Source organism: Sprattus sprattus (assembly GCF_963457725.1).
Source record: "Sprattus sprattus genome assembly, chromosome: 11".
Lineage (NCBI taxonomy): Eukaryota > Metazoa > Chordata > Actinopteri > Clupeiformes > Clupeidae > Sprattus > Sprattus sprattus.
In genome coordinates, this window is record NC_137909.1 from 20,370,601 (window position 1) to 20,389,983 (window position 19,383).

The 19,383-nt window shown below is 43.6% G+C and overlaps 1 protein-coding gene across 1 annotated transcript; it reads left to right on the top strand.

Annotated features, from left to right (window-relative positions):
• Positions 1 to 912: 912 nt before the first annotated feature.
• On the top strand, positions 913 to 15,457 carry ssh1b (slingshot protein phosphatase 1b; the record flags this gene model as incomplete). The annotated part of the gene is made up of 15 exons (XM_080848072.1): positions 913 to 993; positions 2,789 to 2,826; positions 5,612 to 5,718; positions 7,859 to 7,923; positions 8,247 to 8,368; positions 8,798 to 8,866; positions 9,282 to 9,347; positions 10,237 to 10,431; positions 10,865 to 10,958; positions 11,283 to 11,411; positions 11,582 to 11,628; positions 11,909 to 12,055; positions 12,315 to 12,515; positions 13,010 to 13,655; positions 14,165 to 15,457. 15 exons carry the CDS (start codon positions 913 to 915, stop codon positions 15,455 to 15,457), a joined length of 3,300 nt encoding a protein of 1,099 aa, XP_080704198.1.
• Between the last annotated feature and the right edge of the window lie 3,926 nt (positions 15,458 to 19,383).

Sequence of the window (19,383 nt, forward strand, 5' to 3'; positions counted from 1 at the left end):
CGGCACTTTGGCCAATTGCCAAAACGCTATATGAACAAGAACAATTTGTGCTTCAGTAGTTTTCCAACAAATCCTAAAAACAACATAGGCTACTGCCATTCTAACCAATATTGATCATCAACAATAAATTATCTTTTATTTTCCTAATCACGACAGATTGTTGGGACTGTATGCTGAAACTGTGAAACTCATGGTTAAGATCAATAGGATTTTAGTTTTCATCAGGTATTACCACGTGAAAGGCTTAGTGCTTTCTTCATATTATTTGTAAAACAAAACGACCATAACCGCTTTTTCTCATGGACAGCGTTTATTCCGCTCCACATGATGCGCAGATACACTTTGAGCAGAAAGGTTATGTCGATGCCGCGGCTAGACATTTAAGAAGTTGCAGGTGGCTTAAAAACCAACACCAGCCAATCGATTGCGGGGAGAGACCGATAGGAAGGCTCTGGCTAAAGTCACCTTCACTCGCGTTGGCTTGGCCACTCGCCTCTGATAGCTTGCTAAGTGACTGACGTAATGTATCATGGCACTGGCATCACACCAGTATCCAACATCCACACGCTGCTGCAGTCTAGTCTCTGTGGTTCGTGATGGACGATACGAGCTGTTTACCTCAGCCGAGCCGTTACAGTGCAAACGTGTAGGCTACGACTCAACCCGAGTAGCCTATAATGGATATTACCGTTTTAGCGTCATCAAGCGAATGCCCACGGGGATTTAAGAAAAACAACGACACGAAGTGCCAAAGCCGATGATGGGTTTACCGTTACCGGGATGGTAAAATCGGGCGCTAAAAATATTTAATGCTGTCTTGATCATTTCCACTGGACAGACTGGACATTGACTTGACACAGGGCACATAGGTTTCCTTTGGCCGAGGACTCACGTCCCCAGGTCACTTCAACCATGGCCCTGGTAACGCTGCAGCGCTCCCCCACCCCGAGTGCAGCATCCACTGCCAGCACCGGCGCCAGCACCGCGGGGGAGGTAAGCGGAGGCGGAGGGCCGTGCAGGGACTCAACTACAGGGGCAGAGCCGGGGAGGAAACGCCGGGGATGCGTGTAGGGACCCGGTATCAAGCGGCAGGCCCTGACATTGATGTAGACTTGATGGATATAGATTGTTTTACCAACCTATGCGGTGTTTGACATCCATGTCAAATTAACTAGAATAAATCAGCAAGAGTATTGATATGACAGCACCTGCTTTAACAAAAACCGTGACAAGCACTTTTAGAGGGCTAGCGCTAGCTGCTGTCGGCATTTAGAGCAGAATCTGATTTCAGGGATTAAATCGCACAATGCCAGCTAGCTAGAACAATGCATTACTGGTGTAGTTTAAACTTATCCTAGTGAAGGTACACTGATGTTTCATATCTGCACAGCTTTAGTGTTCTGATAAATATAATAGGCTATACAATGTAACAACGTAAGAGTAATGACTTAGAGTACAGTTTGGGGACGTTGCATTTGTATAACCAGCCTGCGTTTAGCATGAACTAGCTGGGATTATCCAAAACATCTCTTCCATTTCAACGAAACAAAGTGACAGTCGTATTATAATCACAGTTCTACACAGCTTTAGAAGTAGGCTATAGCATATGTGTTGTTTCCATAGCACTCACGATGAATGAATTGAGACTAGTATATGTTTAGCTCATCTGACATATTTGAGCCTTAAATTGGCTGCATCTGCTTTAATGCTACTGAAATAGGCTAAATATTCAGTAATCACTGTCTTACATTATTTATGATGATACAGGGGGTGGCCACACATGCAATAACGACAGACGTTCAACAGGGTGCGCCACGAGAACGTTGCTTGTGATGTTTTCAATCAAGTAGGCAACATCATATCTGATTTAACTGAGTAGTGATATGGCATTACATTGGGAACGAAGTCACGAGTTGTAACTGGCTATCTGGATCTCTATCTGAGAATCAATTCAGTAAATCAAAAACACGACGCTTAATTATCAAAAGGCAGCTGAACGATAGTTTACTTTATGATGTCCCATGTAATGGTAAAATCAAATATAGCATGACGAACTCATACACGCAGGCAAACGGTCATACTCCGGCACAGTCAGTAAGTGCAATAGTTACTGCCCACCGTGCATGCTGCCATGTTATCAGACCCAGGGGACTTCGCTGCAGCAATGATGTCATACTTACAGGGACCTCGCTGTTAGCCAAAACTCGAGCTCATATTCCTTCTGTGACTTTGGCAAGAATTGGGCCGCTTAACCTCTTTCGTTTTTCCTGAAGAGAGCCGTGACGCACTGTTTTTACTTTACTATGCAAAACAAATGCAAGAAACAACAGATATATATATATTTCCCTCTTCAAAACCGTTCTTGTAAAATTAATCACTTAGCTGTTTTGTGAAACACTTTCCTTTATTGTCATGGTCGTATGTTAGTACACCTTGTGACAGCTGTTACAGAATGTCTTATGTAGCTTTATGATACCTGTTGCCATTAGAAATAAATAATACTTTCAATGTTATGTCATAGATCACCTCACAGACTATGTGTAAAGTCACTATGAATTATTTGTCATAACACTGTGCTGTGCAACAACTTAGTATGAACAAGATAACTGTGACTGTGTAAGACTGGAGATGATCTTCACATTTGATTATGAGTGTATCAAGAATTATTTATGTGAAAGTAAGATCCATTGGTAAGCGTAATGTTAGCCTACTCACCTGACTGTTGCCCTTGGAATGTAGTGCACAGCATCATTTTTTTCTGACTATCTTGTATTGCCTCCTCCTGCAGGATTTGGGGAGCGATGACGACCGAAAGGCCAACCAGAGGTGAATGGAAGGCTTGTTTTTCATTATTGGATTCCCATCCTTGTTATGATGCGATATCTGACTTGTCACAAAACATTTTGTTGTAGTTGTTGTTGTGGGTTTGTTGATTGGTGTGATGTGTATGTAGCACAAGAAGGGGTTTTCCTTCAGCCTTTCTGTAATATTTGCATTTAGCGAGGGTCAAAAGGTGGCTGATGGCTATTGAAAGCACATGAATATTACTGGGAAGCTTCAGAATGCCATGCCCCTCTGTACATTTCATCTTTTTCCTTGCAAAGAAAAGCTATTTGTCTGAAAAGAGAAGAAGCCATTTCTTTAACTGATCATAGAGTACATAGGGGAACAAATCTGCAGTGGTTCTTCCAGCATGAAAGCACTTCTGTGAGGTGTAACAGGACGCACTGATGAAGATGAGTGTAGAGCGTGATCTAAATGGCATTATGCCGTGCATTAGCCCATTTCTCACGAAACACTGAGTGTGCAGACTTTATTCATTTTGAAGTATCATCAGAACGGGCTGGCAGCTGCTGCTGCTGTTTGCTGTGTCAGGATGCGGTGCGGAGATATGACCCCTCCGCATCAGTGTTCTCTCACAGCGGGAGGTCTTGCACGGGTCCGACTCGCTTGCACACGCATATTGCATTCAAGATGACCCTGACCCAATACCCATATTCACACAGGCGCATGTGCACACTCACACACACACACACACACACACACACACACACACACACACACACACACACACACACACACACACACACACACACACAACCCAGTCAGTTGTCAGTGTGTGTGAATCTGGGCTGGTGGCTAACGGTTGTTGCATTGAGTGCGCTGCATCGTTGCTCTGTCCGTGGCTTAGATGCCAGGCAGAGATAAAACTGACACTGCGTGTGGGCTGAGGTGCAGCACAGCACAGCACAGAACAGCAGGCAGAACAGCAGCTGAACGAACATAGAGAATCATTCATCTTCATCACTGGAGATTAGAGAGACAGAGCAAGAGAAGCAGAGACAGACAGACAGACCGATAGACACACCGACAGGCGGACAGTCAGACACTCAGACAAACAAAGAGAGAGAGAGCGAGCGAGCGAGCAGCGGTTCTGTGATCCTGAGTAGAGGTAGGAGAGTGGCGAAATAAGAAACGCAGGATGCATCTTGTGCTGGAGTCTCCGAATGAAGCTATGCTGAAGGTGCTGCCCTACTTTGGCCACTCTCAGACTGAGATCTGCAGACTGTAAGTTTCATTGATGTGCATTGCTCTTGGTTTGCCGAAACGGCAAATTGATTGTTGGGTTTAGCGGTGGTGTTTGGTCTGTGATGCTCAAACTTAATGCAAAAATAGCTACAAAATGAAATATCATTTTAACAGGAAGCTACTTATTTTAACTAGGCCTCCTCAAGCCAACCACTTACGCAGATGTTGTGTTTTCGTACTCCGAGCATAAACAATTTCAGTGTATCTCAGATATCACTCTCTGTTATGTATGGACAATTGGTGCTCTCAATGCTTTCGTCTGTCTCTCAGGATTTTCATTGTGATTTGCCACATCCAACACTTCAGGTTTGTCATATAACATATGGAAAATTCAGTATTAAACCTGCTGTGGGAAGTAGGCTAGTAGTCTGTGGTGGAGTGCAAGCACCCTTGGACAGTTCTCAACAGTACATTGTAAATGTTTCGTGCATTCAGTCATTATGGCCGAGGCATTTCTCTTTGAGCCCCGTGTCCATATGCTAAACAGATGTCCTGTCAGCATTTCTCTGGGGTTGTTGCGTAACATGCATCAGACACGGCATTCCAAGAATTGTTCAAAGTTTCCCAGTGCGTTATTATTTACCCATCACCCTTTCTCAAAATGCACATGGGTAAATATCATCTAATGTTCCACCATTGTAGCTGCATTAGAAATGTAAAGAGATTAAAAAATGAACATGTGCTCCGTGCCAACACAAGGCACTTTGTCATGCTCTTTGCTAGTGTGTGTCAGAGGTTGCAGCCGGTCATCAGCTCAGGAAACAAAGCTAGTCTCTGTTCGATGTTCTGGTGAGGCGTTCTGCCTTCAGAGCTGGTACCCTTGTAGGAAGGGCCATCTTTGTGCTGCGGGGGCCACGGTATCCATCCACTTTGACCTTTGGCAGATCACAGGACGGTGGTTATTTCCTCTGTGCTGTTAAAACTCCCAGTACATTTCCCGTGACTGTGAAACATGAAAAGACATGATGCTATATCTTCCTGGGGCCATGCCATTTCATTTAAAGAGGTTAGCCTAAGCTATCTTGTTATCTGTTAAAATGATATCCAAAGAAAATGAAAATAATCAACTGTAAGAGGTTTTATCCCTAACTTTCTTACAATTTGTCATTTGCCTTGTGGTCTAATAAGGCTATGATTTTTGCAAAGACACTTGCTGGATACATGGAAGCTTTACATACAATGTCAAAGATTCTGCCTGGTTGGTACCAGAATCTCATTTGATATTTTTTTCTGTAGATTTGTTCCTGTTTGATTCATCTGGCATGGTGGCGATTGGGTGCAAAAACTTTGATGTCAATGACAAACATATCAGTTGAGGATGCAGCTATTCTAATTAGTGAGGCAAATTAAACACAAGGGCAGGCGATACAGACCATTTCACCCTCATTCTGGCCTCATGTACGTTTTTTTACAAATGAGGGTAATTTGTCCTTGTCCCTCGGTTCGTGGGGGGTGGGGGGGACTGCCCAAATGGTGTAATGGTCTCTGAAGAGTGTTGTTCTCGCTGTCTATTGTGTTTCAGCCTCAGTGAGAGCTTCTTTATGGTCAAAGGGGCAGCTCTGTTTCTCCAGCAGGGCGGCAACAGTAATACACAAGATCCCAGGACCCCAACTCACCACAAACACGCAGGTACGTCAACTCAGCCTGTGTCTGTTTTAGCTAACCTATTACTCACTACAGGGCAAAGCATCTACTTACTGCTGGTTGCTGAAAAACTGTACTGCTATAGTTATATATTATTATAGTTTCATATTTGAATTTATAGGAACATTTTTATACTAGTGGAACAAACTTGCTGAACACAGTATTTGCCGCTTCATTCCACATGGCACATTTTCAGTCGTTTTAAATGAGATAGAGGGTGGTGTAGGTCTCTCGGTACAGATAGACGTTTTACCTGGTGCGTAAAATCCAACACAGTAGATGTGGTGAAAGAAGGGACAAACAGGGAATAACGAGGATTGGCTAAGCCCAAAACGTTTGTCCCCTTGTTTTTTTTTTTTTTTCATATAAGGTCCTTACACTTTTTTGGTAAATGTTTTTTAAGTTGAATACATCATGTTTTTAGTGTCAGCCGCTGTGTGAGGAGTCTGTTCTTTGACCACATTCTCAATGTTAACACACATCTTGGTTAACCAGACTGCAGAATAGTATTCTAGTTGGTGAGTTCATATAAAGTAGCTCAAAGTACAAGACTCTACAGAGCATGCAGGTTTACCACTACAACTATAAAGTGTTTGAGTCCTTGATTTGCAATTCTGATTTTGCTTCTCTTTGTCGTTACTTTATTCCACAACTCTTCCTGAAATTCAAATCTTTACCTAGAGTTAATGTTGACATACTTTAGCTGATGATTTTATCAGTCAAACACAGTCAAAAAGTGCGTCATGTTCCTTGGTGAGTTTAGAAAAGAATACGTCACTGAGATAAATGACCAGGCTGAACAACAAAAAAAAGGACACAAAAGGCACTGTGTATGTTTTTTCCATTACAATATTATGTAATGAACTGGTCCGACCGTCCAGTCTCCCTTTGGTCATAAACAACTGTGTTAGGCGGAGTCTGTCCAAACAGGGGAAATGGCTGCTGCAACTTGACTGCCTCTTTCAAAAGCACCACAGCTGTAGGGACCATAGACATATAGATATATATGTGGTATATATGGTAGGGACTGTATATGAAACTGAAGTATTGGAGCAACAGGTTCACCAGGGATAGGTAGGGGTAGGTTAGCTAGTTAGTCTAGTCCAAAATCAGCCACAAAATCAGCCCTAGATACAATGCCCATGTTAGTGAGACCATATGCATACTATTTTATTTTAGTATGTGCAAAGCTTATCATATACAGACGAATGAAAAGACAAGTTGAATCACAAATAGCACTTACATAGCACTTTTGTAGATATCACTTCACTTATAAAGGTAAAGTTCCGGCAGGTAGCAAAAGCTTTCGTCTAAAACGACTTACATAAGCATCATGCAAAACCCAGGTTAGGCGCTTAGAATGCGTTACGCTAATCACTGTACCACCAACATACATTCTTGCTGTTTCTCAGCTTTGGTGAACCATACTGGAGAGTAGCATTCTAGTTGGTGAATTCAGATGTAGCTCAGAGTGCATGTATCACCAAGGACTCATCACACCACCATCGATATGTGCCAGTATGCTCACGACACACTGACTGTCTATTAAGGCTGTGAGCAGATAGATAAAGCATGCACTTAATAGGTTATGTAATAGGTTTTATAGTGTAGAATGCAATTTTGAATGTGTAACGAGCAGATCACTAATTGCATATCGCGGCACCATCAGGTTAGTGAATTCCTTAAATTGTTGAATTAAACTTAGTGATGCAAGGTGATGCTTAGTGAGTCTTGGGCAGCCGTGGCCTACTGGTTAGGGTTTCAGGCCGGAAACCGTAGGGTGGCCGGCTCTATCAAGGCACCTAACCCCGATCACTCCCTGGGCGCCGCCAAAAGCAGCTCACTGCTCCTGGTTTAAATGCAGAGGTGGTTTTCAGAGTGTGTGTGTCTACACCACCTCTGCCATTGCATGCGAATCACGGACTTGTGGCCTCCTGGTCAGCTTACTTAAAATGATTTCAACAAGTTTGTGAGTAAGGTGATGACAACAAGGCCATATGTTCAGTTCCCAGGCAATACACATCTTGATCAGCTGTAACGTTTAGTCAATTTGGATAAAATGTCACTATCAGTGAAAAAATAAAATGTTACAGTCAGTGTGTACTCATGTGGTTTTCATTTGCAGGTGATTTACCCCAACACCTGCAGGTAATGATCAACACTCTTCGCTCTGAGGACCGCATTACGCTGGTAAATATTTATGTGTACTACAAATCCCATCTCACCAGACAAATAGCTTTTAGTACACAGTAAGTGTAACTATAAGTACATAGTCCACCACAGTCTGTAGACTGTGTGATGCCTGACATCAACAGCGGTGGTTGTAAATTAGTAAGTAATGAAATGCTGGGTTATGATATGACAAGCATCACTATTGTACTCTAAGGAAGACACTGCGGTACTAAAGTGGACAGCGGTGTCTAATTACTTGTGAGAGAAATCTCTTGAGTAATATTTCTCTGTCTCTGTCTCTCTCTCTCTCTGTCTGCCTGTCTCTCTCTCTCTCTTCCCAGGCTGTCAGATTGGAGAGTGTCTGGTCTGATCGTGTGCGATACATGGTCGTTGTTTACACAAATGGGAGACAAGATACGGAAGAAAACATCCTTCTGGGAATGGATTTTACTAACAAGGACAGGTATGGGAGGGGGCCACTCAACCAAATCTCTATTTCTCATCACTTGTTTAAGAACACACTATCAAAATTCAGACAACCTTCCCCTTTGATCATGTAGCCAAAATATGCACACATTTTAAGGCCAGAGGACATGTGTGTGTGTGTGTGTGGGGGGGGGGGGCATGGTAACTCCAAACTGTTAAGGACCGAAAAGTCTGTTAATAACTTTCTGTGAGACACATTATTGAAAGAAAGGTTATTATTGGTGTCAGAGGTCAAAAAAGGCATACTCTGTATTGTACAGCTATTCACTAAGTGAAAAGTTACGAGAGTTATGATAGCTGGTGCATAGGCCCAGTTCTGTTTCATGATTCAGTTATTATGGTTGAACCATCATCTGCACTGCATTGATGTTCATGTATTATTCATTTAATATTTTGTTTTGTGCAGCAAAAGTTGTTCCATTGGGATGGTTTTGCCTTTGTGGAGTGACACCAGTATACACTTAGACGGTGATGGGTGAGTGTCATATCTGTTACCCTGCCTTACCAATATGAATTGAATATAAATTCGTATTGTATGATGTTATGCATGTTTGATTATATTGCATTTATTATTGAGAGTATTGATTATTGAAATACAACAGAATTTTAAGTAAATATAGTCAAATGTAGCTAAATACACACAAATATGAGGAGTTTGAAAGGGAAGCAGTACATTTGGTCCTTTGCACTGTTGAAAGGATAATTAATGTGCCAGTAAAAATCAAAAAGGGAGACTAATAATCTGCTAATACTGCAAAACGCTTTACGGACAGAGGTGTGTTATATAGGCTCATGTTCTGTCCATCTGTACACTAGAGACAGACACCATTTATCTGCTAATTCATGATCCACCCTAGATGTCATGCTGTTTTATTTTTTCTCACCCACAGAGGCTTCAGTGTGAACACAGCTGGACGCTCACACGTATTCAAGCCGGTGTCAGTCCAGGCCATGTGGTGGGTAGAGCACTTTTCCCAGGCTCTTGTTTTCAGTACGCTTTGTTCTATTTTGAAATGACCCAGAAATAACCGAAATCTTTAAATATCAAACACCTCGGCCAATCAGGAGAGGCAAAAATGCCGAATGATTTCACTCCAGGACTTGATTGGTTTGCCGGAGTGGAGACAGTAGAAATTTGTGATAATGCACCCTCTGCTGGTTGCTAGGCAAAGATGCTGTGACAGGAAGGAAGTCAGATCTGTCCATTGTCACCACGGAGGGAGGGAAGGGGAGGGCTGGGGGGATGCTGCTGTAAGATAAGCTGTTGGAGCGGGTGTGGCCATATTTGGCTACTTTTTGCAGCAGGATTGTATAGACTGTTGATGGAATGTTCAAGCAGTTATTTCAGTAAATGAATGTCCCTTGTTGGAAATATTGGATCATATTTGATTGTATTTAATCAGTGTTAATCGCTGACGAAAGAAAAAAATGTAGACTAAAATGTCTTAAATTAGATATATGAATATAATTCAGATAATAAACATGTATTTAATTCAAATAATTAGCAGGAATGATAAATAACCTGCCATCAGTGTGTGCTTACGAGGACAACAGATGCCTAAAGAGTGGCCAAATCCTCCTCCTGCTTTGCCTCTCCGCAGTGTTAATGTGTAGTCCTAATCTCACACACCTGGCATTAATGTTCAGATACTCTTTAAGAGCACGATTATAGCTGAATCAGCAGTTTTGTATTCGGGCTGCCATTTTATTCCACAGAAGAGTTGAACTCCAGGAGGACACCTGTGCACATTTTTTTTATCTTAAAGATACATGCATAAATCCGTCAGTTCCTTTTTTAGATTGAGGCCTCACTATAAAGCACCACTGTTCTGTTTGTGTGTCCAGGTCCGCCCTGCAGGTCCTACACAAAGCCTGCGAGGTGTCGCGCAGGTACAACTACTTCCCCGGCGGGATGGCTCTCACCTGGACGGGCTACTACGAGAGCTGCATCTCCTCGGAGCAGAGCTGCATCAATGAATGGAACGCCATGACCGACCTGGAGACCTCTCGGCCTGACTCACCCACTATGTTCACTGACGGGTATCCTCACGTCACCCCTTATCCCTAGTGGGCTTCACCTGTTTACTGATATTTTAGCATTATTTAACGAAGTTTCATTCAAGAAAGTCCTAGTTTTGTAGGCAGCAGTGTCCTCTCTATTAAACGACTGAACCCATTGATGCCTCTGCCTAAAATAAAAAAGGGGGCTTGAGGCTTAAATGTGTTGTAGCATCCATTAGGCCTTGAATTACTTTCTTCAAGGTTATATCACATAGTGGAAAGGTTTGTGTATCCTCTCTGAAAAAGTCTCTGTAAACTCGACTAAGTGTCCCCTCAGTGGCCTACATGCACAATGATGAACAGAGAAGCATTGTAAAAATAGAAATACAGTCAAGATATGCTGGCCTTGTTATGACCGTGTGTGTGTGTGTGTTTGTGTGTGTGTGTGTTTGTGTGTGTGTTATTTGGTCAGGCCGACAGAGAGAGAGCGAACAGAATGTCTTATCAAGTCCAAACTACGCAGTGTCATGATGTTCCAGGATCTGGAGAATGTCACCTCAAAGGAGGTGAGTGATCATTTCAGATCTATAAAATGCTAAAGTGTGTGTGTGTGTGTGTGTGTGTGTGTGTGTGTGTGTGTGTGTGTGTGTGTGTAAAATGCTATAAAATAGTACCAGAGGTAATCTTTTCTAAAGTTATGAAAATGTGAATTTTTTGTGTTATCCCCTACAGAAATAATTAAGTTTACATTGCAGTGTATGCTTTGTATTTTGTGTGAATTACAAATAAGCCAAATTGCCAGTACATTTATGTGAAACTGTCCATAAAAGCTGTCAGGCCTCGTAAAATCAAAACATGGTGAGGTGATCTTGCGCCTATTCTCCCCTCAGATTCGCACCGAGCTCGAACAACATATGAGCTGCAACCTCAAGGAGTACAAGGAGTTCATCGACAACGAGATGTTGCTCATCCTCGGCCAGATGGACAAAGCCACGCTCATATTTGACCACCTCTACTTGGTGAGTTGTCTCATGTGACCTTCAAGCTGATACCTGTTAGACTACAACTCTGGACTATATTCGCCATTATAAACGACACAAGTTACCAGCTAAACAGTTGTTCTTGTGGTCTATTAGCACGCCTGGTCAGTTTTTATCTGTGCTCATATGTTTTAATATCCTTCCTCTAGGGCTCGGAGTGGAATGCCTCTAATCTTGAAGAGCTGCGAGACTTGGGGTAAATTACAAATCCAGATTACAAATCCAAACACACTCTGGAGTCACAATTAAAACTTTCAGAAACTTTCAAAATGGGTTCTGACACTAAAAGAGTGATAATAAAGAATATTGCATTAAAAACCTGATGCAACTTAACTATAAAAAACTTTTTATTTGTTTTACATTTGGGGTTTTGGCAACAGATGTATAACAATACATTGCCTTCAAGTTATTCTGTTTTTGTTTTGTTGTTGTTTTCTTATTTATTATTCAATGCATTTTTTCTTGTGTTGGTTTAGGGTGGGTTACATCCTTAATGTCACCAGGGAGATTGACAACTTCTTCCCAGGCACATTTGCATATCATAATATACGAGTTTACGACGAGGAGGCCACTGATTTGCTGGCTCATTGGAATGACACCTACAACTTCATCGTCAGAGCCAAGTTAGTTCACAAGCTTCCAAGTTATACATTTTAGAATAGACTTAATAGACTTAATAAATAGATTTAAGTTACAAGCACAGAATGTTATGCTTCTGCTAAAGTGTGTGTGTGTGTGTGTGTGTGTGTGTGTGTGTGTGTGTGTGTGTGTGTGTGTGTGTGTGTGTGTGTGTGTGTGTGTGTGTGTGTGTGTGTGTGTGTGTGTGTGTGTGTGTGTGTGTGTGTGTGTGTGTGTGTGTGTGTGTGTGTGTATTGTTTGCAGGAAAAATCAGTCCAAGTGTCTGGTACACTGTAAGATGGGTGTGAGTCGATCAGCCTCCACAGTGATCGCTTATGCCATGAAGGAGTATGGCTGGTCCCTTGAGAAGGCCTTAAACTTGGTGAAACAGAAGAGGAGCATCGCATGCCCCAACTCTGGCTTCATGAGGCAACTGGCTGAGTATGAGGGCATCCTGGACGCCAGGTAAGGGCAGAGTTCCAGGAATTCAGAATCAGAATTCTAGTACTTTAACATATGAGTTACAATATCTTACTATACGAGTTCCAGTATCTCATACTTAATTGCACAAAGGATTACTTTTAAAAGAATCTGCCCAATAAAGACTTACTTAGCCAAGCAGGATCTTTGCAGAGTTTTTGGCTGTAGACAAGTGATTTGCAGAATATTTTTTACACTTTTAGGTGATAGTGGGTTTCATGACTTCACAAACAGCCTAGGCTTGAATGATTTTATCCACCAACACATGTTGAATGTTTGTAGTGGACAGTTATTATAAGTAAGAAGGTGCTTTTAGAAAACATTTTCACAAACCCTATAAAACTTCTATGAATACGGGGCATGTATCAAAATAGGCCTAGAAATTTGGACTGTGCAGCAGGTAATCACGTAACAATTGTAAAAGTAGATTTATATGCATCTGTCTGTTTATCCCTGTTCCTCTTTTTTTTGCTCCTCAGCAAACAAAGGCACAATAAGCTGTGGCATCCTGAGGGAGGGGGCGATGAGATGCCTGAGGGGGAGCGTGGGGAAGGGGAGGAGGGCGCGCCGGAGTGGATGCGGGAAGGAGGTGCATCTGCGTCTCCTCACTGCTGCGGAGGTGTAGTGGAGATGGCGCCCCTGGACCAGCTGAACTACAACTACTACTTCCGCCGCCTGTCGGACACAGCACTGGACAGCGAGCCCTCGACACCGGTGCGGGGCCCTCCGCTGCTCGGCCTCGAGCGCGTTTTCATCGAGATCGATGACGTGGAGCGCGATGCGCTGTTGGACGACGACGGCTTCCCCACGCCGACGCTGGGCCCGCCGCTCGGAGAGGGGACGGCGGCGCAGACCTGCGGCAGGCTGGAGCCCCTGGAAGACATGCGCCTGCGGCTAGAGTTCAGTACAGTGGAGGAAGAGGACGAGGAGGAGGCACAGAAGGAGGAGGCTGAGATGGCGGCGCTCGCCAGCGGAGCGGCGGGGGCAGAGGGTGGCCAGGACGGGGGCGCTGTGTCACGGTCGTCATCCGGGTCCTCGCTGGCCAACCTGAACCGCTTTAACAACGAGAATGCCAACAACAGTAATCGTCTTGCCAACAAGCGCAGCTGCCCACCTACCTTTGACGTGAGTGTGACCTCATGATTGATTCCAGCCCATTATTATTTAATGATGTGTGTCTGTGTTACAAATCGCCTTGAACAACACACCAAAAGCCTCTGAACTTTTTACTGTTGAATAACATACGGCAAGTAATGAAGAGCTTAAAGGTGAAGATTTTTTTCGATTTTCCTTTTTTTTAAATGCCTGAAATACTATGGAATTGGGCGTTGGCTATTCTGTGCGCAGTAATATTGGCTCTTTCTGAAGATGCATGGAACCCATCGATACAAACAATAGCTAAACATATTTTGGGGAAATATGATCAACTTGATCATACCTCAGACATTGGAACAAAATGCAAGATCCTCACATGCAAAATATTTATTTATTTGTTTCTATATGTATTAAATTTCAGTCATACTGAAGTTTGTTATGTCATTTGCAGTACGTCATATGTCATGAACTTGTCTTCTGCACTGGAACAAACACAACTCTGACCATACATTTGCCTTTGTGTGTCTTCCTCTGTTTAGGACAGTGCTAGCATCAGAAACCCTTACAAGGTGAAGCCCTCTTACCAGTCGTGCCGGGACTGCCTGCGTCTGCCATCGAGTCGGCGCTGCGAGCGCTCGGCCGGAGGGCGCACCCACCGCCTTAATCCCCCACGCCACTCCACGCTTCCCACCATCTCCATAGAGCCCCCGCGAGGGGCAGGTATCCCCTTCGTCCCCACGCGCCTCACCTCCTCCTCCCACATGCTCCAGATTCCAGGGGCTAGCACCCGCCCCCATCCCGCCCAGCCCCCCTGCAGCCACCTCTGCCGCTGTGGCCGATGCCCCCGCTGTGCCAACCGTGCCCTGCCCGGACCGGCCCCTCCCCCAATGGCAAGCCTGGAGGCTTACCGTCAGCAGCTGGTGTCCCCCATGAATTGTGAGGAGCTCCAGCGGGATCTGCAGTGCCCACTGGAGACAGAGGACCTGGAGGAGCTGCAGGAGGAGGAAGAAGAAGAAGAAGAAAAGGATGAGGAAGAGAAGCGAAGAGGAAGGCAAGGGGCAGTTAGCACAGGGGCCATTAGCGAGCTCACACTGCTCCAACTGAGTCTGGATGGTGGAGAGAGGCCTGTCACAGAGCCGCACCAGGAGCCCTTGTCTATGAGGCCAGTTGTGGAGTTACCACAGGAGCCCCTGTCTGTGAGACCCATCGTGGAGCTACACCAGGAGGCTATCCCATTGAGGCCAGAAGCGGAGACGCATCAGAAAGACTTGTTAGGAAACACGCTGACCACTGGCCTGGTGCGGCAGCGTCTGGAGCAACTCTCCAGCCTGCCTCTAGAGGCCACTCTCCCCAAAGGATCCCAGCCAGAGCTGATGGACCTAGGCAGGGCTGGGGAGGAGAAGGCGCCACATGGCCCCATGGAGGATATGGAAATAGAGAGCGGCAGTGGCATTAGTAGCGTTCAAGCTTTGGAGACTACTGTTCTTTCGCCAGGCGAAGCCCTCCTTCCCTCTTCTCCGCTCGGGTGCTCCCTGACCCGTAGCTCCAGCAGTGACAGCCTGGCCAGCCTGGCCAGTGTCCGGGGGGGGCAGCCGGGTCTGGTACGGCAGCGGGCACAGGAAATTGAGACACGCATGCGGCTAGCAGGGCTCACCATCCCCTCCCCCCTCAAACGCTCCAACTCCTTGGCCAAGCTGGGCGACCTCACCTTTTCCAGCCAGGACCTCTCACCCTCCCAACTGTCCGACTCCAGCGCAGGGGAACAAATGCCCCTGTATCACGCTCTCCCCTCCATTCTGGCCAAAACCCAGTCTGGGGTACCTCAAAGCTGACTCTCTCTCTCTCTTCCTCATTTTGAAACAGTAGGTCCCAGTTACTGTTTGAAAACATTCATCGACACAATCATAAACTAGATCAAGATAACCTCTCTGGGCTTCAGTCGTCTTTAACTGAGCAGACTGACCCCCAACTTCTGACACTATACTGGTATATAATGTTGCCCTTTGGCCATATTGGTGCCCCATATTATGACCCTGACACAACACAGAGCCTGGCCACCTGCTTCCACTTCTCACAACACACCAAGACAATCCAGCTGTCAGCCTTCAATTACCTTTACACTTCACCACAGGGATGAGTGTGGCACTAGCGTACACCATGGAAACTGACTGGCTTTGTGTGACTCCTGACACCCATGCGGTCAGGAGCTGAGGACTCTAGCAAAAGATTGATTGACACTTGATTGATCACTCTTCAACTAGTCCCACAGAGAAGCACTAAGCTCCGCGTGTGTTTGTCTTTTCTAATTCTTCTCTTTTTTTTAGGTCTGTGGTACCATTTGCGTGCATCACAGTCGAACGCCATTGGCCAGAGCAATGCTTACCATGCGGTCAAGCATCGGGAGGAAGTGCAGTGTGTCACGTAATTCTCCCTGTACTTCCTCCTAAGTTCATGCGTCAGACCGCACAACAAGCCGGGGCTTCCAACAGTGTCTCCTCAGAGCCCGCAAAAACCCTTAATGTAATTTACCTGAGGCCGTTTACGGCACAAAATACTGCCTGTGTTGTGCAAAAGCCACACATTTAAAAAGAACAAGAGGATCAAGGCATGTGAGTGACCCAAGCAAGGAAACTTTAGTGGCAAGGACTGAAGCTAGAGAACAAATGAAACGTTTCTGTTTAAAGTATGAATGTCCATCTTGCCATATACTCGCGCTTTGACCTTAGTCGTGAAAAAATTGCAGTCAGTGCAACATTGGTCTTGGCTGAAAATGTTGAGTTCTGAGAAGTTTCCAAAAGCACAGATTTAAGTTTATCGTATCCCTTTTTACTCCAGATTTTTTCTGCTTTGTATTTATTTTTGTGTTTATTTATTAGATAAACAGATTGTATTATTTAATATATGTATCAGAACACCTGTATGCAACTTAACCCTGTTTACGTATGGTACCTAGTCGTACGCTCGTTGTTTGTTTAAAGAAGCCTAGGAGGGTGATGCCACTGGTACTGTGAATGCAGAGGTGAAATGGGAAAGCCATGGAAAACTAAAGACTGAAAGGTGTTGTGATTGTGTGTGTGGGTATGTGAGAGAGAGAGAGAGAGAGAGAGATAGTGTGTGTGTTTGTGTGTGTGTGTGTGTGAGAGAAGGAGAGTTTGTGTGAGTGTTTGCGTGCGTATGAATGTGTGCTACAATGCGTTGTACATGTGACGCTCAAGGAATGCACCTTGACCATACCTGTGAGATGGAAATCGAATCACTTATTGTCTTCAAATCAGATCTGTTGGACTGGTTGCTGGTTATATTTTTTGCATGTTAAAGTAGCATTACTTTTATTTATTATTGGGTCATTCCTCACCAAATCACCTAGAGCCTCACAGGTCATGTCATGGATTTTCATGAAACGTTCAGTTACATTTGTCCATTTTATTAATGGTGCAGTGGTAAAACTTAAAACTGTCCACCCAATAGGTTTTGTGCAAAAAATATTTAGTTTTTTAAGTAGGTTGAAAATTGAGTCATTTTTGAAAGCTAGTGACCTCACATCAAGGACAAGTAAGTACTGTCAATCTTGGAAGCATGTAATGATGACATCTATATAATTTATTTTGGTTTGCAGCTGATGTTGGTAAGATCTCACAGTTGGTCAGAAGTCTTCTGCATGCAGGAGGCACACCAACTTTGACCTTCATGTAAGGTCACTAGCTTTCTCTGCATAGGTCATCCTCAGAGCGACATCGTTTGACATTAGCGTTCACAGTAAAGCAGCGCTATGCAACAATTTAGCCCTTTTTGAGGTATGTTTTTAGAAGCAGCTACTTTTGGTATCTTCTTTGACATAATCTTGATGGGATTCTAGAATTCTGGTTTTGACAGACTACAGAGTCAACTTTAGTTTGATAGCGTAGGTTGTCAAAGCATACAATAGATACAATGCATAAATAGAAAGAAGAAAATAGGATTAATCCCTTTTGAAAAAGAATAATCGCTGAAAATAAGACCTTTCACTTTGAGGGCACTTCAGTCTCACAGTGGAGCTTGAACTTTTAACTGAAGGACAACCAGATTTATACGATCGATTGGACTTAGGCAGGTACTACATACAGTATGATCAAAGAAATACTAAAAACATTTATTAGAAAGGCAACTTTAAACATTTTAAAAACAAAAACTATTGAGTCTACATTTTCAAGGTTTTTCACAGCTACAGTAATAAACAAGACAATTTTAACAGCTTTTTAAAAGGAAAATCCATGACATGAGGGTCTAGGTGATTTTGCGTGACCCTATTTCATTTTTTTTCTTCCTTTTTTCATGTGGGGATGGATCACTTTTTGTTACAGGCCAAAATCAAAAAGCAGAAGATGACTGCATAATTATCATTTGTCAACGTTCTTTGCGCCTAATACTAAAAGCTTTGATTGATGGATTTCCCACAAGGCCATGCACCAAGCCATTCTCTGCATGTAGTGTTCGGATCAGGATATTTGTTTTCCAATGATGTAGTCCTTTAGCCATTTATCAGAAAATTCTGGTGCAACCTCCAAACCGTAACCATGTGAACAAGATCAACTTTCATATGATGGGACTGAGCAGTCATATGATCACATGATGCACAACCCAATCTCTAATCACATGCCATGCCAGCTTTTGAGCATATCCGCTTTTGAATCTATACCATTTGTGTGGCCTCTCTTGAGTCTGCTCCATGATTGCTGTCAATGTGCTGAAGGATTGTCGCTATCTCCATTACGGCTTATGTCGCATTTCTACATAAGTGCCTTATGTCTGACCATCAAGCCATTGCGTTGTGTGTGTGGTAGCTTTGCGCACTCCAAAGCACTCCATGCTCCTTTACTTATGCATTTGCTTCTATCCGTTCTCCTGCTTACAGTGTTCTCTCTCTCTCTTTAAGTAAAAAAGGAAAAACACAAACAAAAAAAAGTCACAAGATTTGTAAACCCACCCAAACAAGCATTTAGCATGGCTGCCAACAATTGAGATAATTTATGACACCCCTCTTCCCTCACACTTGTGCACGCACACACACATACAGGACAGACTGTTGCTTATATTTTGACATTGTTAAGACCAAAGTCTTCTTTTGTTAAGTATTTTGGAGCGCATGTGTGCATCATTGTTTGATTGTTTGGAGATTCAAATTCCAGACAGCTGGGTCATTGGCCCATCTGGTCTGACAATCCAACACCAAGTAACCGCACCTTAGCTGGAAAGAGAGGGAGAGAGAGAGAGAGAGAGAGTAATATGACGAAAAAGAGAGAGATGGAAGGGTGAGAGACTGACAAATCATTCATGCCAAAAGTGCAGGGGGTATTTCACAAAGGGAGGTTTCTTTCATGAGCTAGCTGATGATCTTCCACTTAAACGCCTGGAAACCACCCACACCTGAAATATGAGGTGAAAAGTGCCATTTTAGGTTTTAATCTGTGCAGATATCGGGATAACTCTGAGGGCCTGCTTTGTGGAATACCCCGCAGGTTTGTGACACACTTTGGTGTTGACATATGGCAATCGCAGCTTAAATGAGTAATTGTTTTTTTTCTTAAATGGGATGCAAGTGTGAAAGAAATCCAAAAGCAAAATAAGCTTGCTTTAAGTGACTTCAGTTTTTGTTAACATTAACTTTTTTATTTAAGCTGTGACTTTTTTTGTATTACCACACTGTACATTGACTATGTTGAAGTTGGATTTCTTTTTTTACATTTTGTTGACATTATGTACTATACTGTGTATGACTGAA